This window comes from Mustela lutreola, chromosome 1 (genome assembly GCF_030435805.1).
Source record: "Mustela lutreola isolate mMusLut2 chromosome 1, mMusLut2.pri, whole genome shotgun sequence".
NCBI classification, from domain to species: domain Eukaryota; kingdom Metazoa; phylum Chordata; class Mammalia; order Carnivora; family Mustelidae; genus Mustela; species Mustela lutreola.
The window spans coordinates 240,673,571-240,695,110 of record NC_081290.1 but is presented as its reverse complement, the minus strand read 5'-3'; the positions used below and the strand labels follow the sequence as shown (position 1 = coordinate 240,695,110).

The 21,540-nt window shown below is 41.4% G+C and overlaps 1 protein-coding gene across 2 annotated transcripts in view; it reads left to right on the top strand.

The window, feature by feature from the left end:
• Window positions 1-4,833: 4,833 nt before the first annotated feature.
• Window positions 4,834-21,540, top strand: part of SBF2 (SET binding factor 2) — a 479,243-nt gene continuing 462,536 nt past the window's right edge. For both annotated transcript variants that reach the window (XM_059135879.1, XM_059135868.1), the window contains exon 1: window positions 4,834-5,055. In XM_059135879.1, the coding sequence (XP_058991862.1) occupies window positions 5,001-5,055 (55 nt within the window). In that variant the 5' untranslated portion in view covers window positions 4,834-5,000. The remainder of the gene's footprint in view (window positions 5,056-21,540) is intronic.

Genomic DNA, 21,540 nt, shown 5'->3' with positions numbered 1-21,540 from the left:
TCTTAATAATTTTTGAACAGAGGGTCCTACATTTTCATTTTGCATTGGGTTCTACAAATTATATAGCCAGTCCTGCTCACCAAATAAAAAGCAAGCTAAGTAAAAGCAGCCTGCAAACTCTCACAGCACTTACATACACTTATATACTTACACTATAGCTGCTAATGTCAGGGGTACTTAATATGTGTGACAGGATTCAACTATTCATATAATCACATGTATGAAAAGCAAATGGTTGATTTCCATCATGAACAGGTGGAACAGACTCCTTCCTGTACTCCAAACATACACCCCACATAGAAACAGTGTGTTTGCTATACAAATTTAACTTGAAGACAAGGTTCATAGCTCACTTATTGTCCTTAAGTTTTACCTACATGGAAACTCTGGAACCACCCCTTAAACAGGGACATCAGTTAGGAAGTTACTGCAATAGTTAAGGTGGAAAGTAATAGTGGCTCACATAGTGGCTCAGATAGTGGGGTAGCAATGGGGGTACAGAGCAGTATACACATTTAGGAAGTAAGATCAGTAGGGCTGAGTGATCAATGTAGGGCTGAGAGAGGTGTTATGTCAAGGGTAAAGATTATTAAGTTTATTGCTAGGCAGCTGAGTGGATGGAGATATGGGAATGGATCAGGCAATTTTCTAAGTGGTCTCCTTTGTTATTGGTTGTAGAGACCATTTGAAGAGGCCCCAGCCCCACCCATGGACATTTGGTTAAGTCTAACTCTCATACTGCCTCTCTGAACTGTAGTGGCTAACCACAGGAAGCACTTGAAATGACTGCAGAGATCAACCACTCACTCCGCAACAGCCAGCTGTAGGAGGAGAGGACTGATAATTCTTGCTTACTAGTAATTGGCCCTTTTTTCTTCTAAAAGCATGAATGAAAGGCATCTGCTGTGTACGTATCATTGTGTTGCATATTCTTCTTCCCTTCCTGCTCCTGCCAGACATCAGTAAAACAAATCTGGGATTGCTTTACTCCCACACTCTTTGGAGAAAGGTGATGGTGGTTATCTCAAGGGGATGGTCTGGCCTTCAGCCAACCTCAGTAATTAGTGGCCTCATCAGGGTTTATCAGTTTCAGCAGACTAGCAGCTGTTGGCCAAGAAACAAAGCACAGCTCCAGTGTATGCTAAATATGTTCACATGTGTATATAAACATATGGTCCTTTATACATACAACTAGGATATGTCAAAATCCTTTTGCTACAGAACATGCATTGGAAATGGAATGGCAGCCCACCCAGCAGAATGGAATATGCCTTACAGCACACAGCATTTAATTCTAGGCTTTGAAAACAACTAAGCTTTGATTAAAAAAAAAAAAAAAAGAGTTTAAATAACTCGAGCCAACACTTATTAATAAAATAAAACTCAACACATTTAGAAAGTAAAATAGGACTCCTATATCATGTGCAAAAAACTCAAAATGGCCTAAATACAAGAGCCTAAACTATGAAACTCTTAGAAAATGGGAGCAAATTTTTATGACCTTGGATTTGTCAATGGCATTAGATATGAAACCGAAAACACAGAAAAAAAAAAAATTAGATACATTATATTTCATATGGTATATACACAAAATGGAATATTATTCAGCCACTAAAAAGTATGAAATACTGATACATGCTGCAACATGGATGAAATCTGAAAACATTATACTAAATGAAAGAACCTACAAAGGTCACATATTATATGATTCTGGTTTTTTTATTAATATTTTATTTATTTATTTGACAGAGATCACATGTAGGCAGAGAGGCAGGCAAAGAGAGAGGGGGAAGCAGGTTCCCCACTGAACAGAGAGCCCCATGTGGGGTTCGATCCCAGGATGCTGGGATCATGATCTGAGCTCAAGGCAGAGGCTTTAACCCACTGAGCCACCCAGGTGCCCCTGTATGATTCCATTTATATAAAATATCCATCATAGTCAAATCCACAGAGAAAAAAAATTGGTAATTACAAGGAGCTGGGGGAGGGGAAATGGGAGTGACTGCTTACTGGATATGATCAAAATTGTTTTGGAGCTAGATGGAAGTGGTAGTTATACAACATTTTGAATCTGCTAAATACCACCCAATTGTACACTTTAATGGGGTTAATTTTATGATATGTAAATTTCACATTTTAAAAAAAAGATTTTATTTATTTATTTTACAGAGATCACAAGTAGGCAGAGAGGCCTGCAGAGAGAGAGATGGTGGTGGTGGGGGGGAAGCAGGCTCCCGGCTGAGCAGAGAGCCTAATGTGGGGCTGGATCCGAAGATCCTGGGATCCTGATGCTGGGATCCTGACCTGAGCTTAAGGCCAAGGCTTTAAGCCACTGAGCCACCCAGGTGCCCCATAACATTATTTTTTTTAAAGTTTTTTTTATTTAGGTAATCTTTATACCCAACATGTGGTCGGAACTCAAGACCTTGAGACCAAGAGTCACATACTCTTCCAACTGAGTCTGCCAGGTACCCCTTTGCCTTAATTTAAAGAAAAGTAAAATGGGGAAGGAACATGACAGCTGCCTTAAAAATGTGGAACTCTATCTGAAAGATAGATTTTTTTTTTCTTTTTTTTTCAAAGATTTCATCTATTCACCTGACAGAGAGAAATCACAAGCAGGCAGAGAGGCAGGCAGAGAGAGAGAGGAGGAAGCAGGCTCCCCGCCGAGCAGAGAGCCCGATGCGGGACCCGATCCCAGGACCCCGAGATCACGACCCGAGCCGAAGGCAGCGGCCCAACCACTGAGCCACCCAGGCGCCCCATAACATTATTTTTTTTAAAGTTTTTTTTATTTAGGTAATCTTTATACCCAACATGTGGTCGGAACTCAAGACCTTGAGACCAAGAGTCACATACTCTTCCAACTGAGTCTGCCAGGTACCCCTTTGCCTTAATTTAAAGAAAAGTAAAATGGGGAAGGAACATGACAGCTGCCTTAAAAATGTGGAACTCTATCTGAAAGATAGATTGTTGTTTTTTTTTTTTTTCCCCTGGGTAGTTCCAGAGAGCAAAATTAGGGGAAGTTACAGGACAACTCTAACATAAATGAGGAAGACCTAACAATAAGTCTTTTAAACAGTGGAATGGGGGCTCCTGGTGGCTCAGTCAGTTAAGTGTCTGCTTTCAGCTCAGGTCATGATCTCAGGGTCCTTGGATTGAGTCCCGTATCAGTCTCCCTGCTCAGTGGGGAGTCTGCTTCTCTACCCTTCCTCCCAGCTTGTGATCTCTCTTTCTCAAATAAATAAAATCTTAAAATAATAATAATAATAAACATAAACATAAATAATAAAAATAAAAATAAACTTCCTTGTCTTCCAAGGAAGTTAGGTTACTCCTTACTGAAAGTGTACAAGCTGGATGATGAGCTCTTCAGGGAAGTTATAGAGAGGATTCTTAACATGATGTGTGACTGAGGCTTTTTTTGGTTTAATTATTTTCAAGAGTAATCTGTTATCTTCCCTCCACCCCTGTAACTAGGCTGATTCAGTTTGACCGCAGGCAATTTGCAAACAAATTCCTAGAGTTAAGGTATTCCTTCCTGGGAATTTCAGTTCTAGCCTAGCCCAGCCCTCTCAATTTATAGATGAAGAAAGTATAGCACAGAAAGAGGAAATGATCAATTGAACTTTCAGAAGTTGAAACTCCAACCCTCTGGACTTCGAGTTCAGAATTCAAGCTATTGCAACTTCCTGTTGGTAGTTGGGGTAAATCGTACCATCACCCATTAAAAATAGTTGAGCACTTACTGTATACCAGACACTGGTCAGAGTTCTTAGATATGAATGGTAAGGGTCAAGTCCTCAATTAATGAGTAGTGATAAGTAACCACGAAGATGATTATATTTGCAAATCATGGAGAGCCCAAAACTTCAGTCTACCACCTGTAACTTATCCAACTACTAAAACTTCCTCAATTGACAAAACAAAGTCATCTGGGTGACTCACCAGCCAAATTCGAAATGATCAATACGAATAGCAAACAAGAAAATGACCTAGATAATTCCTAGATTGGATGATGAGACCCACTAATTCATTTTATTGCGTTCTTGAGTAGGGGAGTTGAAGTCACCACCTGCTCTGGCTTCGAAAGCCCTCGGAACGCTGCAAGCAGAGAAAATGCAGAAGGGAGGGTCTCCATTGAGAGAGAGACAAAGCCTCTTCCCTTGTACTCCGTTGGATCCCGCCAGTTTAGGAGGATCCCGGTGATGCCCTGTTCTTTGGCGGAATCCAGCACCCCCTCCTTCGCCCCCAACCCCTGCCCTCTCCCACTTCGGGCATTCCCGGGGAAGCCCAGACCAACCTCCCCAGCCCACTCAGCACTAAAGCAAGAGGCGCCTCAAGATTGCGCAAAAGCCTCTCCCCCCCCCCCCGCCTGCTCGGTGGCATGTTCCTAAAATTCCCATCTGCACAACATAAACAGGAAACGTGCAGCAAAAGCCCTGGCAGTGCAAATTCCATGGTCGAGTCGAAGGCGGGAGAATCTCGTCTTTGGGAGGGGAGTAGAGCGGGGGAGGGGAGAAACCAAACTTTCCAGGAGAACACTCAACCATCCATGTCTCTTCTAACCAGATCCAGAAAGAAAGAATAGAGAAGGCGGAAGGAAGGACGCCTGCTTTTGAAAAAATAGGGGAGGGGGAGGCGGAGGTGGGCCACGAAGGGATAGCCAGGCTTCAAATGAACCGCCCGGAGTGGCTGAGGTGGCGGGAATACCCCCGGCCGCCTACTCCGCAAACCAGCTGTCCGCGCGGCCCTAGATGCAGCGGAGTCCGCTCACCGCCCGCAAGGGGTTCCCAAGTCAGCGGGGGTGGGGGCGGGGGAGGAGCGGGCGCTCCGCGCGGCGCAGGCGCAGACCGCGCCTCGGTTGTCAAACATGGCTGAAGTGCCGCCGCTGCCGCTACTGCCGCTGCAGGGAAAATGCTGAGCCCTCCCGGGCCCGGTGGGCGGCGGCGGCGAGGGCGGCTACGGGCACCTGCTTCTCCGGCGCGGCGGCGGCGGCCATGGCTCGGCTGGCTGACTACTTCATCGTAGTAGGCTATGACCACGAGAAGCCAGGTAAGGGTGTGGGGCGGGCGCCGCCCCCAGGCCTCCCCGCCCCCGTCCCCCCTAACTCCCACCTCCCGGCTGCTATCCAGTGGGCTCTGCGGGGCAGGGCGTCGCAGTCGGGAGGCGGGGAGGGCCGGGCCGGGCAACGGCGGAGCTGCGGGTGGCTGTCCGGCCTTCTTGGCGGGGCTGAGCCTCGCGGTGGGCGTGAGGGACCGGCACGGGGTGGGGGGAGGGGAGAATAGGGGGAGGAGGCCGCGTACGCGGGGGCTCCGGGAGGCCCAGCTGGGCGAGCTCGAGGCTAGTCTGGGTGTCGCGATCCTCGCGCTGGAGGAGGCGGGGTACCAGGGGCAGCGCCCTGGTGCTGGCGAGATTGGGCAGGACTGCGGGGTTGGGAGGGCGGGAGCCAACTGTGTTAAGTTCGTCGGGGATAAACTTCTGCCCTGCATCCTGAGTGAGTAACGAGTGACGCAGGGGGCTGTCCTCTCCGAAAGGAAATGCTGAGAGAGTCCAGTGCTCCTTTACCCCTGCGTCGTTGGGGGCCTGTCTAGTCACCGCGCCAGTGAACGCGTGGTACCGGCGAGGGGGAGAGGATCCTTGCACTTTTAAACATTTCTAGGAAATGCTCCCTGTTCTTTCAGGACAGATATGACGGTCATTTCAGAGTGTCTGGACACTATCTTTAAGTAAGGACAGTCAGCCGACCGCTGAAAGTCTTGCTTCACGTTGATTTGCGGCTTAAAATATTTTTTGGATTAAAAAGTTTCTTTTTTTTTTTTTTTTTTTGAGTGTAGTTGACATGCAGTGTTTAATGTGTGTTTTAATTATTTTTATGATTCATCACAAAACTTTCTTCATAAGGAGCAATTTGGCAAATGCTTTTTGTATTTCAGTTTCATGATGGACTTGTGCAACTTAAAGTTCAGGGTTCATGCACGTTTGTTTTGTATTTGCATTTCATTGTATTACTGTATAGCTAAGCGTAATGTATAACTGGGAAGCACAGCTATTTCAGGGTATTTCCAGTTGCACGTTTGCAAGGAATTTTAGATAGCGGCAGACAAGGCCCTTCATCTTTTGGAGGAGATGCTGAGATTGTGCTTTGCTGATAGTTACAGCCATTTGTAGTGGCAGAATGTCATTGTTCTACCCACTCTTGGTCAACTGCCCCTTTCACTATTACTCTTCTAATAACTTCCTTTAGTGGGGTTTTATATTTTTAAAGCTTTCACTATTCACAACCTGATTGAGGTCAATTGTTAAGAGAAGGGGTTGGGCTGTATTTAAAGTGTCTTCTGGCTCCAACATTTGATTTCCTAGTAATTTTGCATAGTCTGGTGTCTAACCAAGATTAACAATATGAAGAATCACAGTTTATTTTTAATACTATTTCATTTTTATCAACATTGTTTTTTTGCCTCACTTTAAACTGAAACAATCAGGGGTGTCTGGGTGGCTCCCTGGGTTAAGCCTCTGCCTTTGGCTCCAGTCATGGTCTCTCGGTCATGGTCTCAGAGTCCTAGGATGGAGCCCCACATTGGGCTCTCTGCTCAGCGGGGAGCCTGCTTCTCTGCCTACTTGTGATCTCTCTCTCTGTCAAATAAATAAATAAAATCTTAAAAAAAAAATAACAACCAAAAACCTGAAACAATCACGTACTTGAAGAAAACTTGCAAGTAAGGTACAAAGAACTTTTTCTTTGAACCATTTGAGAGGAAGCTGCTGACCTAATGCCCTATCACCGCAGAATGCTTTAGTGTGCATTTTTTTTTTTTTTTTTTTACAAACAATATTCTCCTGCATAATCACAATGCAGTTGTCAGAATCAGAAAATTTGTACTGATACAGTACTCCAATTAGTTTTCAGACTGGTTCAAGCTTTGTTGATTTTGCCATTAATCTTTCTACTGGCAAAAAGATCCCATTCAGAATTATATGTTGCTTTTACTTGTTATATCTCTTTCGTCTTCATTCTGGAACAGTTCTTCCATCTTCTCTTGACTTTCATAACCTTGACATTTATGAAGATTATAGGGCAGTTATTTTGTAGAATGCCCCTCAATTTGGGATTATCTGTTCTCTTATTAGATACATGCAGGTTATATACTTGGGTAGAAAAATCACAAAAGTGATGTTCATTGCAGTCTATCAGGTGGTACACAATTTCAGTTTATCCCATTACTGGTGATTTTTTACTTTGATTACTTACTTGATATAAGCAATGCCTGCTGGGCTTCCTCACTAAAAACTTAATATGTAATTGTTAATATATAGTTTTGTGTGGAGTACTTTGAAACTATGTAAATATGTTGTTCCTCATCTAACTTTTAAGAACTTTTTTTTTAATATTTTATTTATTTGATAGAGATCACAAGTAGCCAGAGAGGCAGGCAGAGAGACAGGAGGAAGCAGGCTCCCTGCTGAGCAGAGCTGGATATGGCATATGGGGTTCCATCCCAGGACCCTGGGATCATGACCTGAGCTGAAGGCACCCCTCCTCATCTAACTTTTAATGTATTCCTGTATCCCTATCTGTATGAATATTTTTCAGTGGATTATATTCTTTTACTATATATATATATATATATTTTAAAGATTTTATTTATTTATTTAACAGAGAGAGACACAGTGAGATAGGGAACACAAGCAGGGGCAGTGGGAAAGGGAGAAGCAGGCTTCCCGCTGAGCAGGGAGCGGGATGTGGATGCTGGGCTTGATACCAGGACCCTGTGATCATGACCTGAGCTGAAGGCAGATGCCCAATGAATGACTGAGCCACCCATGCGCCCCTACTATTTATTTTGATGTTTAGATTGTTCCTCATTTGGCCAATAAGAGTCATTCAGGCTGGCTTTTGTGTCCTTATAACATGTCACCATCATTCCTTGAGCATGTCTTTACTTTTTCGCACAGATTTATCCTATACTGTACCTGCCTTAGTCCTGCAGTTGGCTGTTTCTCGGACATTTTGAAGTTACAGTCTCAGTGCTAATATGTTTGTTGTTGTTGGGTTGTTAATATTCTCACACTCTCTTAATGGATGAAGCTGGGAATACATAGATGTATGTACACATATGTTTATATCTATATTTATTTATCTGTATATATTGTAAATGATGAGTTCACACTAATACTTCCCATTTCAGTACAAGTTCTAGTTCTTTTCTTTTTCATATTTGTAGTAGTTGTCTCTCACAGTAAGAAATATATATATATTCATATATATGAGTATATATACTCATATATAGATAAAGAGATGCATATACATATATTATGAGATATAATACTCTTCTCTCATAGTAAGAAATGTGGCTTCCATTATCCTTAATATGTTTACTTATTTGTTCATATCTTCTGTATTTTTTTTTTTTAAGATTTTATTTATTTCTTTGACAGAGACAGATCAGAAGTAGGCAGAGAGAGAGGAGGAAGCAGGCTTTTTGCTGAGCAGGGAGTCCGATGTGGGACTCGATCCCAGAACCCCGAGATCATGACTTGAGCTTAAGGCAGAGGCTTTAATCCACTGAGCCACCCAGGCGCCCCTATCTTCCTGTATTTAAACAAACTTTAATATTTGCTACCACCCTCTCTTCTCCTGGATGCCTTTTTTCTCTGCTGATTCTTCCTTATATCCCTTCCGTTCTGCTACCCCTCTAAGAAGCTAACAGCTTCAATTTAGGGATACCTTCTTCAACCTGTTCTGATTCTAACGCCCCATGTTAGCTTCCCCACTATTTCTGGATGTATTTCTCACCCCAATTAGGCCTTGATGCCCTAAATTGGACTGCTTTCATGTGAAGATATCCTCTTCACTCTCTGAGACCTAGTGTCCCATGAAAGGTTGCCCCTCTGTGTTGACACCCTCTTCCAGTACTTGGGTTGAACACATGTCTTCTTCCCATATGGACTCCTTTCTTGGTTCACTTGGGCTCTGACAACCCCCACCACACTCAGGGCTAACAGGATTACTCACCATCCCACAGGAGGGAAAGGGAAGATTATTTTATTATTTTTATTATTATGTATTATTTTTTGGTGGGGATAGAGAGAAAGAGAGAATCCTAAGCTGGCTCAGGCCCAGCCACTTGAGTCATGCGGGGCTCGATCTCACAATGCTGAAATCATGACCAGAGCCGAAATCAAGAGTTCAGACATCTAACTGACTGAGCCACCAAGATGACCTATTTTTAATTTTTTATTATTTTTTTATTTTTGAAAGATTTTATTTATTTATTTGATAGAGACACAGCGAGAGAGGGAGCACAAGCAGGGGGAGTGGGAGAGGGAGAAGCAGGCTTCCTGCCAAGCAGGGAGCCCAGTGCTGGGATCGATCCCAGAACCCTGGGATTATGACTTGAGCCGAAGGCAGTTGCTTAACCAACTGAGCCACCCAGGTGCCCCTGTTTTTTATTTTTTAGTAAACTCTGCATCACACATGAAGCTCCGCTCACAATTCCGAGGTCAAGAGTCGCACGCTGTACTGAGCCAGCCAGGCATCCCAGGGAAGATTATTTTTTTAAGTAAAAAAAATCCAGAAGCTTGGGGCGCCTGGGTGGCTCAGTGGGTTAGGCCGCTGCCTTCGGCTCAGGTCATGATCTCAGGGTCCTGAGATCGAGTCCCGCGCGCAGGCTCTCTGCTCAGCAGGGAGCCTGCTTCCTCCTCTCTCTCTGCCTGCCTCTCTGCTTACTTGTGATCTCTCTCTGTCAAATAAATAAATAAAATCTTAAAAAAAAAAACAGAAGCTTTTATAAATTGTCCAATCTGGATAGTAGAATGTATGATTTTTATTATATATATTTTTTACTTGTAATAATTTTTCTTTTGTCACATTTTTTGAAGTATAATTTACGTGTAGTAAATTCACCTTTTTAACTGAACAATTCAGTGAGTTTTGACAGGTGTATACATAAATGTAGCCACTACCACAATTAAGGTTTAAGTATAGAACATTTCTGTCCCTACAAAATGTTCTTTTGGGACACCTGGGTGGCTTAATTGGTTAATAAGTTAAATGTCTGACTTTGGTTCAAGTCATGATCTCAGGGTCTTGGGATAGAGCTGGCCTCAGGCTCTGCACTTGGCAAGGAGTCTGTCTCTCTTCTCCCTCTACCCATCCTCTCTGCTTGTGCTCTGTTTCTCTTTGAAATAAATAAAATATCTTAAAAAGAAAAAAAAAAAAGGAGTTTTCTCTGACCTTGTGAAGTCAGTTCCCTCCCTAGCCTGTGGCAATTACTGATCTGTCTTCTGTTCTTTTGTTTTTATTTTATTTATTTATTTTTAGAATGTCATCTAAATGGAATTATATAGTTTTCTATGTCTGGCCTTTTTTTCTACTTAAAATATGTTTGAGGGGCACCTGGGTGGCTCAGTGGGTTAAAGCCTCTGCCTTCGGCTTGGGTCATGGTCCCAGGGTCCTGGGCTCAAGCCCCACATTGCATTGGGCTCTCTGCTCAGCAGGGAGTCTGCTTCCCTTCCTCTCTCTCTGCCTGCCTCTCTGCCTATTAGTGATCTCTGTCAAATAAATAAATAAAATCTTTAAAAAAATGTTTGAGATTTATCCATTTTATATGCATTGTCAGTTTCTTTTTGTTGTTGAATATAGTACAATTTATTTATCAATTCACCAGTTGGTTAAAATTTGAGTTTCCAGAACAAAGTTATTCTGGACATTTACATACAGATCTCTGAGTGTTCATATGGATTCATTTCTCTTGGGTAAATACATGGGAGAAGAATTGTTGGGTCATACGATAAGTATCTGTTTAGCTTGCTGTGAAACTGCCACCAAACTATTTTCCAAACTGGCTGTGCCATTTTGCATACTTCAGCAATGCATAAAGATTCCAGTTAACCTTTTTATTTATTTATTTGTTAAAAAAAGATTTTATTTATATATTTATTTGTTAGAGAGAGCACAAGTAGGCAGAGTGGCAGGCACAGGTAGAGAGAGAAGCAGGCTCCCCGCTGAGCAAGGAGCCTGATGCAGGACTATTCCAGGACCCTGGGACCATCACCCGAGCTGAAGGCAGCGGCTTACTCGCCTGAGCTACCTAGGCATCCCATTTTATTTATTTTTAATTATTTAAAATAAAACAACTTATAGCCATTCTAGTGGATATGTAGTGGTATCTCATTGTGGGTTCAATTTATATTTTCCTGGTTACTAATGATGTTAGTCAGCTTTTCATGTATTTATTGCATTTGAATATTTTTTGCAAAGTCTCAAGATCAAATTTTCTTTTCTATTTGATTGCTTAGCTTCTTATTATTACGGTTTTTTTTTTTTTTTTTTTTTTAAATTTCAAATACAGGGGTGCCTGGGTGGCTGCATCAGTTAAGCATCTGACTCTTTTTAAAAAAGATTTATTTAGGGGCATGTGGGTGGCTCAGTGGGTTAAAGCCTCTGCCTTCGGCTCAGATCATGATCCCAGGGTCCTGGGATCAAGCCCTGAATTGGGCTCTCTGTTCAGCGGTGAGCCTGCTTTCTCCTCTCTCTTTGCTTGTCTCTCTGTCTGCTTGTGATCTCTGTCTGTAAATAAATAAATTAAAAAACTTAAAAAAACAAAAAAAGGATTTATTTATTTATTTGAGAGACAGAGAGTGTGCAGGGGGAAGGCAGATGGAGAGGGGAAGCAGATTCCCTGCTGAGTGGGTTTGATCCTATGACCCTGAGATCATGACCTGAGTGGAAACTAAGAGTTGGTTGGTCAACCAACAGAGCCATTCAGGAGCCCTAAGCATGGGACTCTTGATCTCAGCTCAGGTCTTCATCGCAGGGTTGTGAGTTCAAGCCCCATACTGGGCTCCACGCCAGGTGTAGAGCTTGCTTTAAAGATAGATAGGTAGGGCGCCTGGGTGGCTCAGTGGGTTAAGCCGCTGCCTTCGGCTCAGGTCATGATCTCAGGGTCCTGGGATCGAGTCCGGCATTGGGCTCTCTGCTCAGCAGGGAGCCTGCTTCCCTCTCTCTCTCTCTCTCTCTCTCTGCCTGCCTCTCCGACTACTTGTGATTTCTCTCTGTCAAATAAATAAATAAAATCTTTAAAAAAAAAAAGATAGATAGGTAAATTAATTTCAGATACAAGTCTTTATTAGGTATTTTGTAAATAATTTCAGTCTGTGGTTTGCCTTTTCGTTGTCGTCTTTTTTTTTTTTTTTTTTTTTTAGATTTTATTTATTTATTTGACAGAGAGATCACAAGTAGGCAGAGAGGCAGGCAGAGAGAGGGAGAAGCAGGCTCCCTGCTGAGCAGAGAGCCCGATGCGGACTCGATCCCAGAACCCTGCGATCATGACCTGAGCCGGAGGCAGAGACTTTAACCCACTGAGCCACCCAGGCGCTCAACATTTGAATACTTTTATATCTTGAATTGTATCCTTTGAGTTGTCCTTTTTATGTAAAGCTTGCTGTAAAAACTTATTGGAAGAAAATCTGCTAAATTTGTGTTCTTTGAATTGTAAATGAAGAAAGAATAAACCTAATTGATCCTGTAAATCTTTATTATAAAGATTTCTTTCCTTGGAAGTTAGTATGATTTTATTACCCAAATCTCTCTAAAGCTAATCAGATTATGATAATATACTGAAATTTTGTGTGCTTATTACCACATTATTCCTGGAATTATTCAATCAATGCAGTCTATATTTGTTCCTAAAATGTCTTTTCCATTAGTAATACTTCTCAGTTGATTTTTTTCCATATATCTACAAACCTTGTTTTTTTTGAAAAATTGCATTTACAAACTGGAAAAAATAATCCATGCTATTTGAAGTGTATACAAAGAAGAGTGCTTGGCATATAGTAGTTATTTAATAAAGATGTTTGAATGAATACACAATGGCTGAAAATATAAAAAGCTATAAGGAAGGAGTGTGGTTATGAAAGGATAACAAGAGGGATTTTTGTGGTGATAGAACTGTTTTGTATCTTTACTAGGTGGCAGATACATGAGCCTTCATTTGTGATAAATTGCATAGAAGTAAATACACACAACAAATGTGAATAAATACAGTAAAACTGGGGGGCTCTGAATAAGGAAGTAGATTGTATTAAGTCAATATCTTGATGTTGATTATGTAGTATGATTTTACAAGATACTGCTATTGGGAGAAACTGGGTAAAGAGAAATGGCATTTCTATGTTAGTTTTCACAGTGATCTAAAAAAAAAAAAAAAAAAAAAAAGTTGTAAGAGGGGTACCTGGTGGGCTCAGTGGGTAGGGTATGTGACTTGATATCAGAGTCATGAGTTCAAGCCCCATGTTGGGTGTGGAACCTACTTAAAATAAGTAAAATAGAAAAGCTATAAGATAAAGCTATAAGGGGCTCCTGGGTGGTTCAGTGGATTAAGCCTCTGCCTTAGGCTCAGGTCATGGTCTCAGGGTCTTGTGACTGAGCCCTGCATTGGGCTCTCTGCTCAGCAGGGAGTCAGTACTCCTGACTCCCCCTCTCCCATTGCCTGCCTCTTTGCCTACTTGTGATCTCTCTCTATCAGTGTCATATAAATAAATCTTTAAAAAAAAAAGATAAAGCTTTAAGATAAAAAGATATTAGTAGTATTCTTTTTCCCTAAATGTTGATGACATAAGGAAAGGTTATTCTGTAAAATTCCAGGGAAATTCCACATCATCTTCAGTGGCTGAATTATTACATTTTAGGGGTATATTAATTTAATTTTATCATTTGTTATTGGTATTTAATGTATTTCCAGTTTTGTATTCTTATAATATACTGTCATGCTGAGGAGAACATACCTTCAAAACCACTGATTTTGGGAACCTGGTGACTCAGTTGTTAAGCATCTGCGTTCAGGGCGCCTGGGTGGCTCAGTGGGTTAAGCCGCTGCCTTCGGCTCAGGTCATGATCTCAGGGTCCTGGGATCGAGTCCCGCATCGGGCTCTCTGCTCAGCGGGGAGCCTGCTTCCCTCTCTCTCTCTCTCTGCCTGCCTTTCTGACTACTTGTGATTTCTCTCTGTCAAATAAATAAATAAAATCTTTAAAAAAAAAAAAAAAGCATCTGCGTGCAGCTCAGGTCATGATCCCAGGGTCCTGGGATCGGGCCCCACATGGGCTCCCTGATCAGCGGGAAGCCTCCTTCTCCCTTTCCCCCTGCTTGTGTTTCCTGTCTCACTGTGTCTTTCTGTCAAATAAATAAAATTTTAAAAAGAAACCCCAAACACTATTTTATGACAGTTTGATTTTGATAATTTTGAAATTAAGACTTTATTTTACTGACTTTGCAAAAGACTATGCACAGTACTTAGGAAGTTAGGAAATATCATTTGCTTCTTTTTTTTTTAATTTTATAGATTTTTTTTTATTAGAGAGATGAAGAGAGAACACAAGTAGGCAGAGCAGCAGGCAGAGGGAGAGGGAGAAGCAGGCTCTCTGCTGAGGAGGGAGCCTGATTTAGGGCCCCATCCCAGGACCCTGGTACCATGACTTGAGCCCAAAGGCAACCGCTTAACCCACTGAGCCACCCAGGTGCCCCTATCATTTGTTTCTAAGAGGTGAAGTTATTTGGTGAACTCTCTCTCTCTCTTTTTTTAAGATCTTATTTATTTATTTGAGAGAGAGTGAGAGAGCACGAGCGGGAGGAGGGAGAGAGAGAAGCATGCTCCCTGCTGAGCAGGGAACCTGATGCAGCAGCTTGATTCCATGACCTGAGCTGAGGGCAGATGCTTAACCAGCTGAGCCACCCAGGTGTACCACGACCCCCAACTCCAATGATCTTTATTTTTCTTTACCTTTTTTAAAGGTTTGTTTTGTTTTGTTGTTTGTTTATTTGTCAGAGAGAGAGAGAAAGACTACAGGCAGGGGGAGTGGCAGCCAGAGGAAGAAGCAGGCTCCATGCTGAGCAGAGAGCCTGATGTGGGACTTAATCCCAGGACCCTGGGATCATGACCAGAGCCAAAGGCAGATGCTTAACCAGCTGAGCTACTCAGGCATTCCTATCTTTATTTTTCTTTTTGTTCTTACTTTCTTTTACTGTGATTTGTCCAAGAAAAATTGATAATGACCACATGGGTTAAATCCTTTATATGGCTTTACTTTTTTCTTTTTCTTTTACTTTTTTTTTTTTTTTAACTTAAATGTCTTTTTTAATTTTTATTTTTTAAAAACTAGACTCTGTAGCAAATGCGGAGCTTGAACTCATGACCCTGAGATCAAGAATTTTGTGTTCTATTGATTGAACCAGCCAGGCACCACTCTTTTTGTTTATTTTTGCTGTCCATTAATACATTTAGAATTAAATCCATTTATCTATATCGTATTTAACCTGGAGTCAAGTATCTTAATCATTTGACATTCTTGTATTCTTTCATATCAACCCACTTAAGTATACTAGAGAGAGGTTTGAAGTACTTCTTATATATTTCATTAGTTTTATTTAGGGAGTATGAGTGAGTTAAGCTAAGAGATAAACTTTTGCACAATATTTGAAATATAGTTTGAGATATTTTAAAGATCGATAATTGGTTATTATTGAACCATTGTAATTCATAGTCAGCCTGGGTGTCTTCCCCTTCCTCATTCTATACTGAAGTACAGTGGTTGGGATTTCTTGGTTGGTTGTTGCCAGCTGTCAAGCACCATTTGGGATTCATTGACTTGACAAGTATTTATTGCTTTTCCAGGCATTGTGCTAAGTCCTAGAACAAAAACAAAGAATAAATGTAAGATGCTATCCCTACCTTAGTTATTAATGGGGACGGTCTTGAAATAATGATATGGATCCACTTTACTGAGAGAAAGATAAAGCTTCTTATGAGAGGTGGTGTTTAAGCCAAGTTTTATAGGACGAATAAGCTCTGCCATGTGGAAAGGATAGTAAAGGAGATTAAAGGCAGAGAGAAAAACATGTAAATGTGTGAATGTCTTGTTCCAGGAATGGAGAGAAATGTAGTGTAAATGGGAATTGAAGTGAACTTTGATAGAGTGGGTTCCGGTAAGATTATGAAAAGTTCTGGGTCAGGAGATAAGAGAAGTGAAAATTAGAGATTTAATTTGGCAATTACCAATATCCAAGTGGTTGTCGGATATAAAGAAAAAAATGAGATTTTTGAAGAATGTGTATAGAAGGAAAAGAGGAGTGGCCTAAGAATTGAATCCAGAGAAAACTCAATATTTAAGGGGTAGATAGAGCAGTAATAGTCAGGAATTGTCAGAGGTATTGCAAGAGAAGTGGGATAATGTGATATGGAAACCTTGGGTATAGAGAATTTTGAGGAGGAGGAAATGATGAATGTCAAAGGTCTCAAGATGTCATGTATAATGAGGACTAACAATAGTGTCTTAGTCCATTTGTGTTGCTATAACAAACTGCCATAAACTGAGAGGTTTAAACAACAAACATGTATTTCTTACAGTTCTGGAGGCTGTGAAGTCCAAGATCAAGGCCCAGGCTGATTCAGGGTCTTGTGAGGACTGGCTTCCTGGCTCAATGATAGCATTCTTCCTATCATATCCTCACATGGTGGAGGTTGCAAGGGAAGTCTCTGGGGCCTATTTTATAAGGGCACTAATCTTACTCATGAAGGCAGAGCTTGTGTGACCTAGTCACCTCCAGATACTATCATTTTGGCTCTACCTCAAAATGCTAGGACACTGGAGGTTAGGTCTCAATATATGAATTTTGGGGGGGATACAGTCTATGGCAAATAGGCTTATGGACTTGAAAATAAGGATAGTGACTTTAGAACATTACAGTAGAATTGTGGGCGGGGCCATAGCCATTTTGAGAAATTGCATCCTAAGTCATAGGTTGTATGAGCTTCACAGAATCTAATTTATTATCTTTTTAGAAGCTCACGATGACCTGCCTCCCATGGCTTGTGGGAAGTGGAAAGAGGAGTCAGAGATGATATTAAAATTCTAAACATGAAAGTCTGGGATATTTGTGATACCCTGACTTAAATAGATTGAAAATCTTTTTCCCTTGACATTTCTTTCTTTCTTTTTTTAAGATTTTATTTATTCATTTGACAGACAGAGATCACAAGTAGGCGCCTAGAGAGGCAGGCAGAGAGAGAGGAAGGGAAGCAGGCTCCCCGCTGAGCAGAGAACCCAATGCGGCTCGATCCCAGGACTCTGGGACTGTGACCGGGCTTTAACCCGCTGAGCCACCCAGTTGCCCCTCTCTTGACATTTTTTGTCTTTGTGGGCTTGGAAGATGATGGAGTTTTACTTTATAGCCATCCAAATGGAGACTTCAGAAAAGGGGACAGGTAGGGGCTGAACACAAAGACTTGAGAGTCATTATGATAGAGCTATGACACCGTGAATGCCCACAGAAAGTTGGTGTAGAGTGGAAGAATAGAGGACCAAAGACTGAGTTTTGGGTAATCTATTGCAAGGAAGTTTGAAAGTAAAAGGAGCCATAGCAGGAGGATTGTAAAGTTTGGGAGAGACATTTGGAGGGTGATAGAACCTCAGATTTTTGGTTGGTCATGTGGCCATGCAGGGACAGATTTCAAGTTTTGTTTCTTTTTGTTTCCCCACCATTGTTTTTCCTGCTCACATTTTCATGTTTCTAGAAATATAAATGTGAATAAGTTCTGGCCAGTTTGATATAAGTGGAAATGAGCTCAATATCCCAAAAATAGCCTTAAAGGGTGTACCTTCCTAGGTTTTCTCCTTCCTGAGACTGGCCTGCTGATATAAAGACTGGAGCTCCAGTAGGCATCTTGGCCATGTAGAGGAGGGCCCACACCCTAGAAAGAACCTGGGCTTTAATGATATGTAGTGGGATTGTCATAACTGCCTTCTGAAATTTTTAAAAAGATTTTATTCATTTATTAGAGATAGAGAGCACAGGTAGAGGGAGAGGGAGAAGCAGGCTTCCCGTTGAGCAAGGAGTCTGAGGTGGAGCTCCATTCCAGATCCTGGCATCATGACCTGAACTAAAGGCAGATCCTTAACCGACTGAGCCACCCAGGCGTCCTGAGGGTTGTTTGTTTGTTTGTTTGTTTTTTTACATGAAAGATTATAACCTTATATGGTTAAACTACTATAAATTAGAGTTTTCTGTGTTGGAAGTCCAGAGTCATAGAAAGTGAAGGAACATTTCTCAGTGTCAGGTGTAGCAGAGAGATCACGGACATGTGGAGTTAATCAGGATCTTTGCATTTCGTAAAATCAGAGAGAGAGAGAACAAGCAGGGGAAGAGGCAGAGGGAGAGGGAGAAGCAGACTCCCTGCTGAGCTGGGAGCCTGACATGGGGCTTGATCCCAGGATCTCGAGATTATGACCTGAGCGAAAGGCAGACACTTAACCATCTGAGCCACCAGGCACCCCTAGAGGTGTTTTGTTTTTGTTTTTTTTTAAACTATATTTCATTATTTACTGAAAAAAATAAAAAAAGAATGAAAAAGTAATTTTGCCTATGTAAATATTTCATACAACTACTACCTAAGTTTAGATGAATTTCAGAAAGGCTAGATTAAAAAAAAATGTTATGTGTATGGTTTTACAGACAATTGATTATTTTGGAATTAGGAACAAAAAGATTAAGAAAGTAAATACTTGTATTTTAAGGGAGCCTTGACACTTTTATAGGAAATATCAGAGAAGTAATCTTCACTTTTTAAAATATTTTAACAAGGGGCATCTGGGTGGCTCAGTCCTGAAGCATCTCCCTTCGGCTCAGGTCATGATCCTAGGGTCCTGGGATCGAGCCCCACGTTGGGGTCCCTATTCTGCAGGAGGCCTGCTTTCTTTCTCCCAGTCCCCTGCTTGTGTTCCTGCTCTCTCTCTCTCTCTGTCAAATAAATAAGTGAAATCTTAAAAAAAAATAAATGTTTTAACAACATTTAACTGTAATAGCTACAGTTCATTTATTTATTTTTTAAAGATTTTATTTATTTATTTGACAGACAGAGATCACAAGTAGGCAGAGGCAGGCAGAGAAAAAGGAGGGAGCAGGCTCCCTGCCAAGCAGAGCCCCTGATGCAGGGCTCAATCCCAGGACCCTAGGATCATGACCTGAGCCGAAGGCAGAGGCTTTAACCCACCGAGCCACCCAGGCACCCCTATAATAGCTACAGTTTATATCTCCAGCATTATGAGTTTCCTAAGGCTGCCATAACACATCTTGCAAATTTGGTGGCTTAAAACAACACTTACTCTTTCACAGTTCTGGAGACTGTAAGTCTGAAATCAAGGTGCTGGGAAGACAGTGCTCCCTCTGAAGACTCTAGGGGAGAATCCTTCCTTGTGTCTTCCAGGTTCTGGTGTCTCTAGACTTTCTTGATTTATGACAGCATCACTCTGCTCTCTGCCTCTCCTTTAGATGGTCAGGTCTCCTTTGTAATTTGTCCATCTTGTTTTACTCATCTGGACTTTTCCTACTTGGAGACCTATTTCTGACTGAGAAACAGAGTCAGTTTCTGATTGATCTTTTTCTGTTTGGCTCTTCAATTCTTTTTTTTTAAAAGATTTTATTTATTTATTTGACAGACAGAGACCACAAGTAGGCAGAGAGGCAGGCAGAGAGGGGAGGAAACAGGCTCCCTGACAAGCAGAGAGCCCGATGTAGGGCTTGATCCCAGAACTCTGGGATCATGACCCAAGCCGAAGGCAGAAGCCTTAACCCACAGAGCCACCCAGGCGCCCCTGGCTCTTCAGTTCTTTTGTCTAGATGATTAGAAACTCTCCTCATCTATTTTTCTACTCGGGTTTTAACTCATACTGACATGGTTCTAATACTCAGCACTTTCATGCTTTTACTTACTTCTCTGTTGCTAAATTGTTTTATATTTGATTTACTGCAGTAATACATACTTATTATAAATATTTTAAACATTATAGAAGGGTGCTGAATCTTGACCGTAGTACCTGTCTCTTCAGACTTGTCACAGTTAATTTTATTCTAGGTATTTGTATAGAAATTTTCCAATTCTAGAGGGAATTATGCTGAGTGAAATAAGTCAATCAGAGAAAGACAATTATCATATGACCTCCCTGATACAACGAATTTGAGAGACAGAGGTTTGGGGGTTAGGGAAGGAAAAAGTGAAACAAGATGGGATTGGGAGGAGACAAACCATAAGAGACTTAATCTCACAAAAAACTGAGGGTTGCTGCGGGGAGAGGGGTATGGAGAGGGTGGTTGGGTTGTGGACATTGGGGAGGGTATGTGATATGGTGAGTGCTGTGAAGTGTGTAAGCCTGATGATTCACAGACCTGTACCCCTGGGGCTAATAATATATTATATGTTAATAAAAATAATTTTTAAAAAGGTAAAAAAAATAAACATAGAATTACCATATAAAATTTTTTTCTAGTTCTTTTTCATTTACTATTTTCTTACTGAAGTACAATTAACCAACAGTGTCATATCAGTTTCAGGTGTACAGTATAATGATTGAGCAATTCTGTACATTAGTGCTTATCATGGTAAGTGTATTCTTAATCTTCCTGGTCAGCAGTCTGTGCCCCTTCCAAGTGGCAACCACCGCTTTGTTCTTTTCATTTAGAAGTCTCTTTGTCTCTCTCTCTCTCTCTCTTTTTTTTAATTTTTATTAAAGATCTTATTTATTTATGTGAGAGAGAGGATGAGCGAGGAGAAGGTCAGAGGGAGAAGCAGACTCTCCATGGAGCTGGGAGCCCGATGCGGGACTCCATCCTGGGACTCCGGGATCATGACCTGAGCCGAAGGCAGTTGTCCAACCAACTGAGCCACCCAGGCGTCCCTTTTTTTCTTTTTTCATTTGTTTCTTAAATTCTACATATGAGTGAAATCATATTCGTCTTTCTCTGACTGACTTACTTTACCTTTATACCCTCTACGTCCATCCATGTTGTTGCAAATGGCAGGATCTCATTCCTTTTTTATGGCTGAGTATATTCCATTTTATTTGTATATATATTTCTTGTAATACAATAAACTCCAGTCCTCTAAGGTTGGCAATGGAAGGAAAGCTACCACATGGTTGTTTCTTTAGTGTTCTTGTGGAATATCACTTTTTCTTAACATTCTGGACCTCTCCATCTAGTCATTTTTGTTTGCTCAGCCAGACACATCTGAAATGAGAGTTTCCTAAAGGCTACAAACAAAACAGTAATAATGAAGTCAGAGAGTAACTTTCAAGTCGGTCTTCTGGTCTGCAAGGTATAGTTTAATTCTGTTTGGTCTCCAAAAGAGATACTGTCCTAGCTGGTTTCTGGCCTGCCATCAGTTAATAGAGGTTGTTTTTTCTTTTAATATGTTTCCTTAAGGGGCACATGGTTGGCTCAGTTGGTTAAGCAACTGCCTTCGGTTCGGGTCATGATCCCAGGGTCCTGGGATCGAGTCCCATATTGGGCTCCCTGCTCAGCAGGAAGTCTGCTTCTCCCACTGACCTCTCTACTCTTATGCTCTCTTTCATTGTCTCTCTCTACCTCTCAAATAAATAAATAAAATATTAAAAAAATATATGTTTCCTTAGGTCTAGGCTTTAGATGGGGGTCAAATAGTCTATTCCTGTCAGATCTGTTTAAGGTACACTCTCCTGGTTCTAGT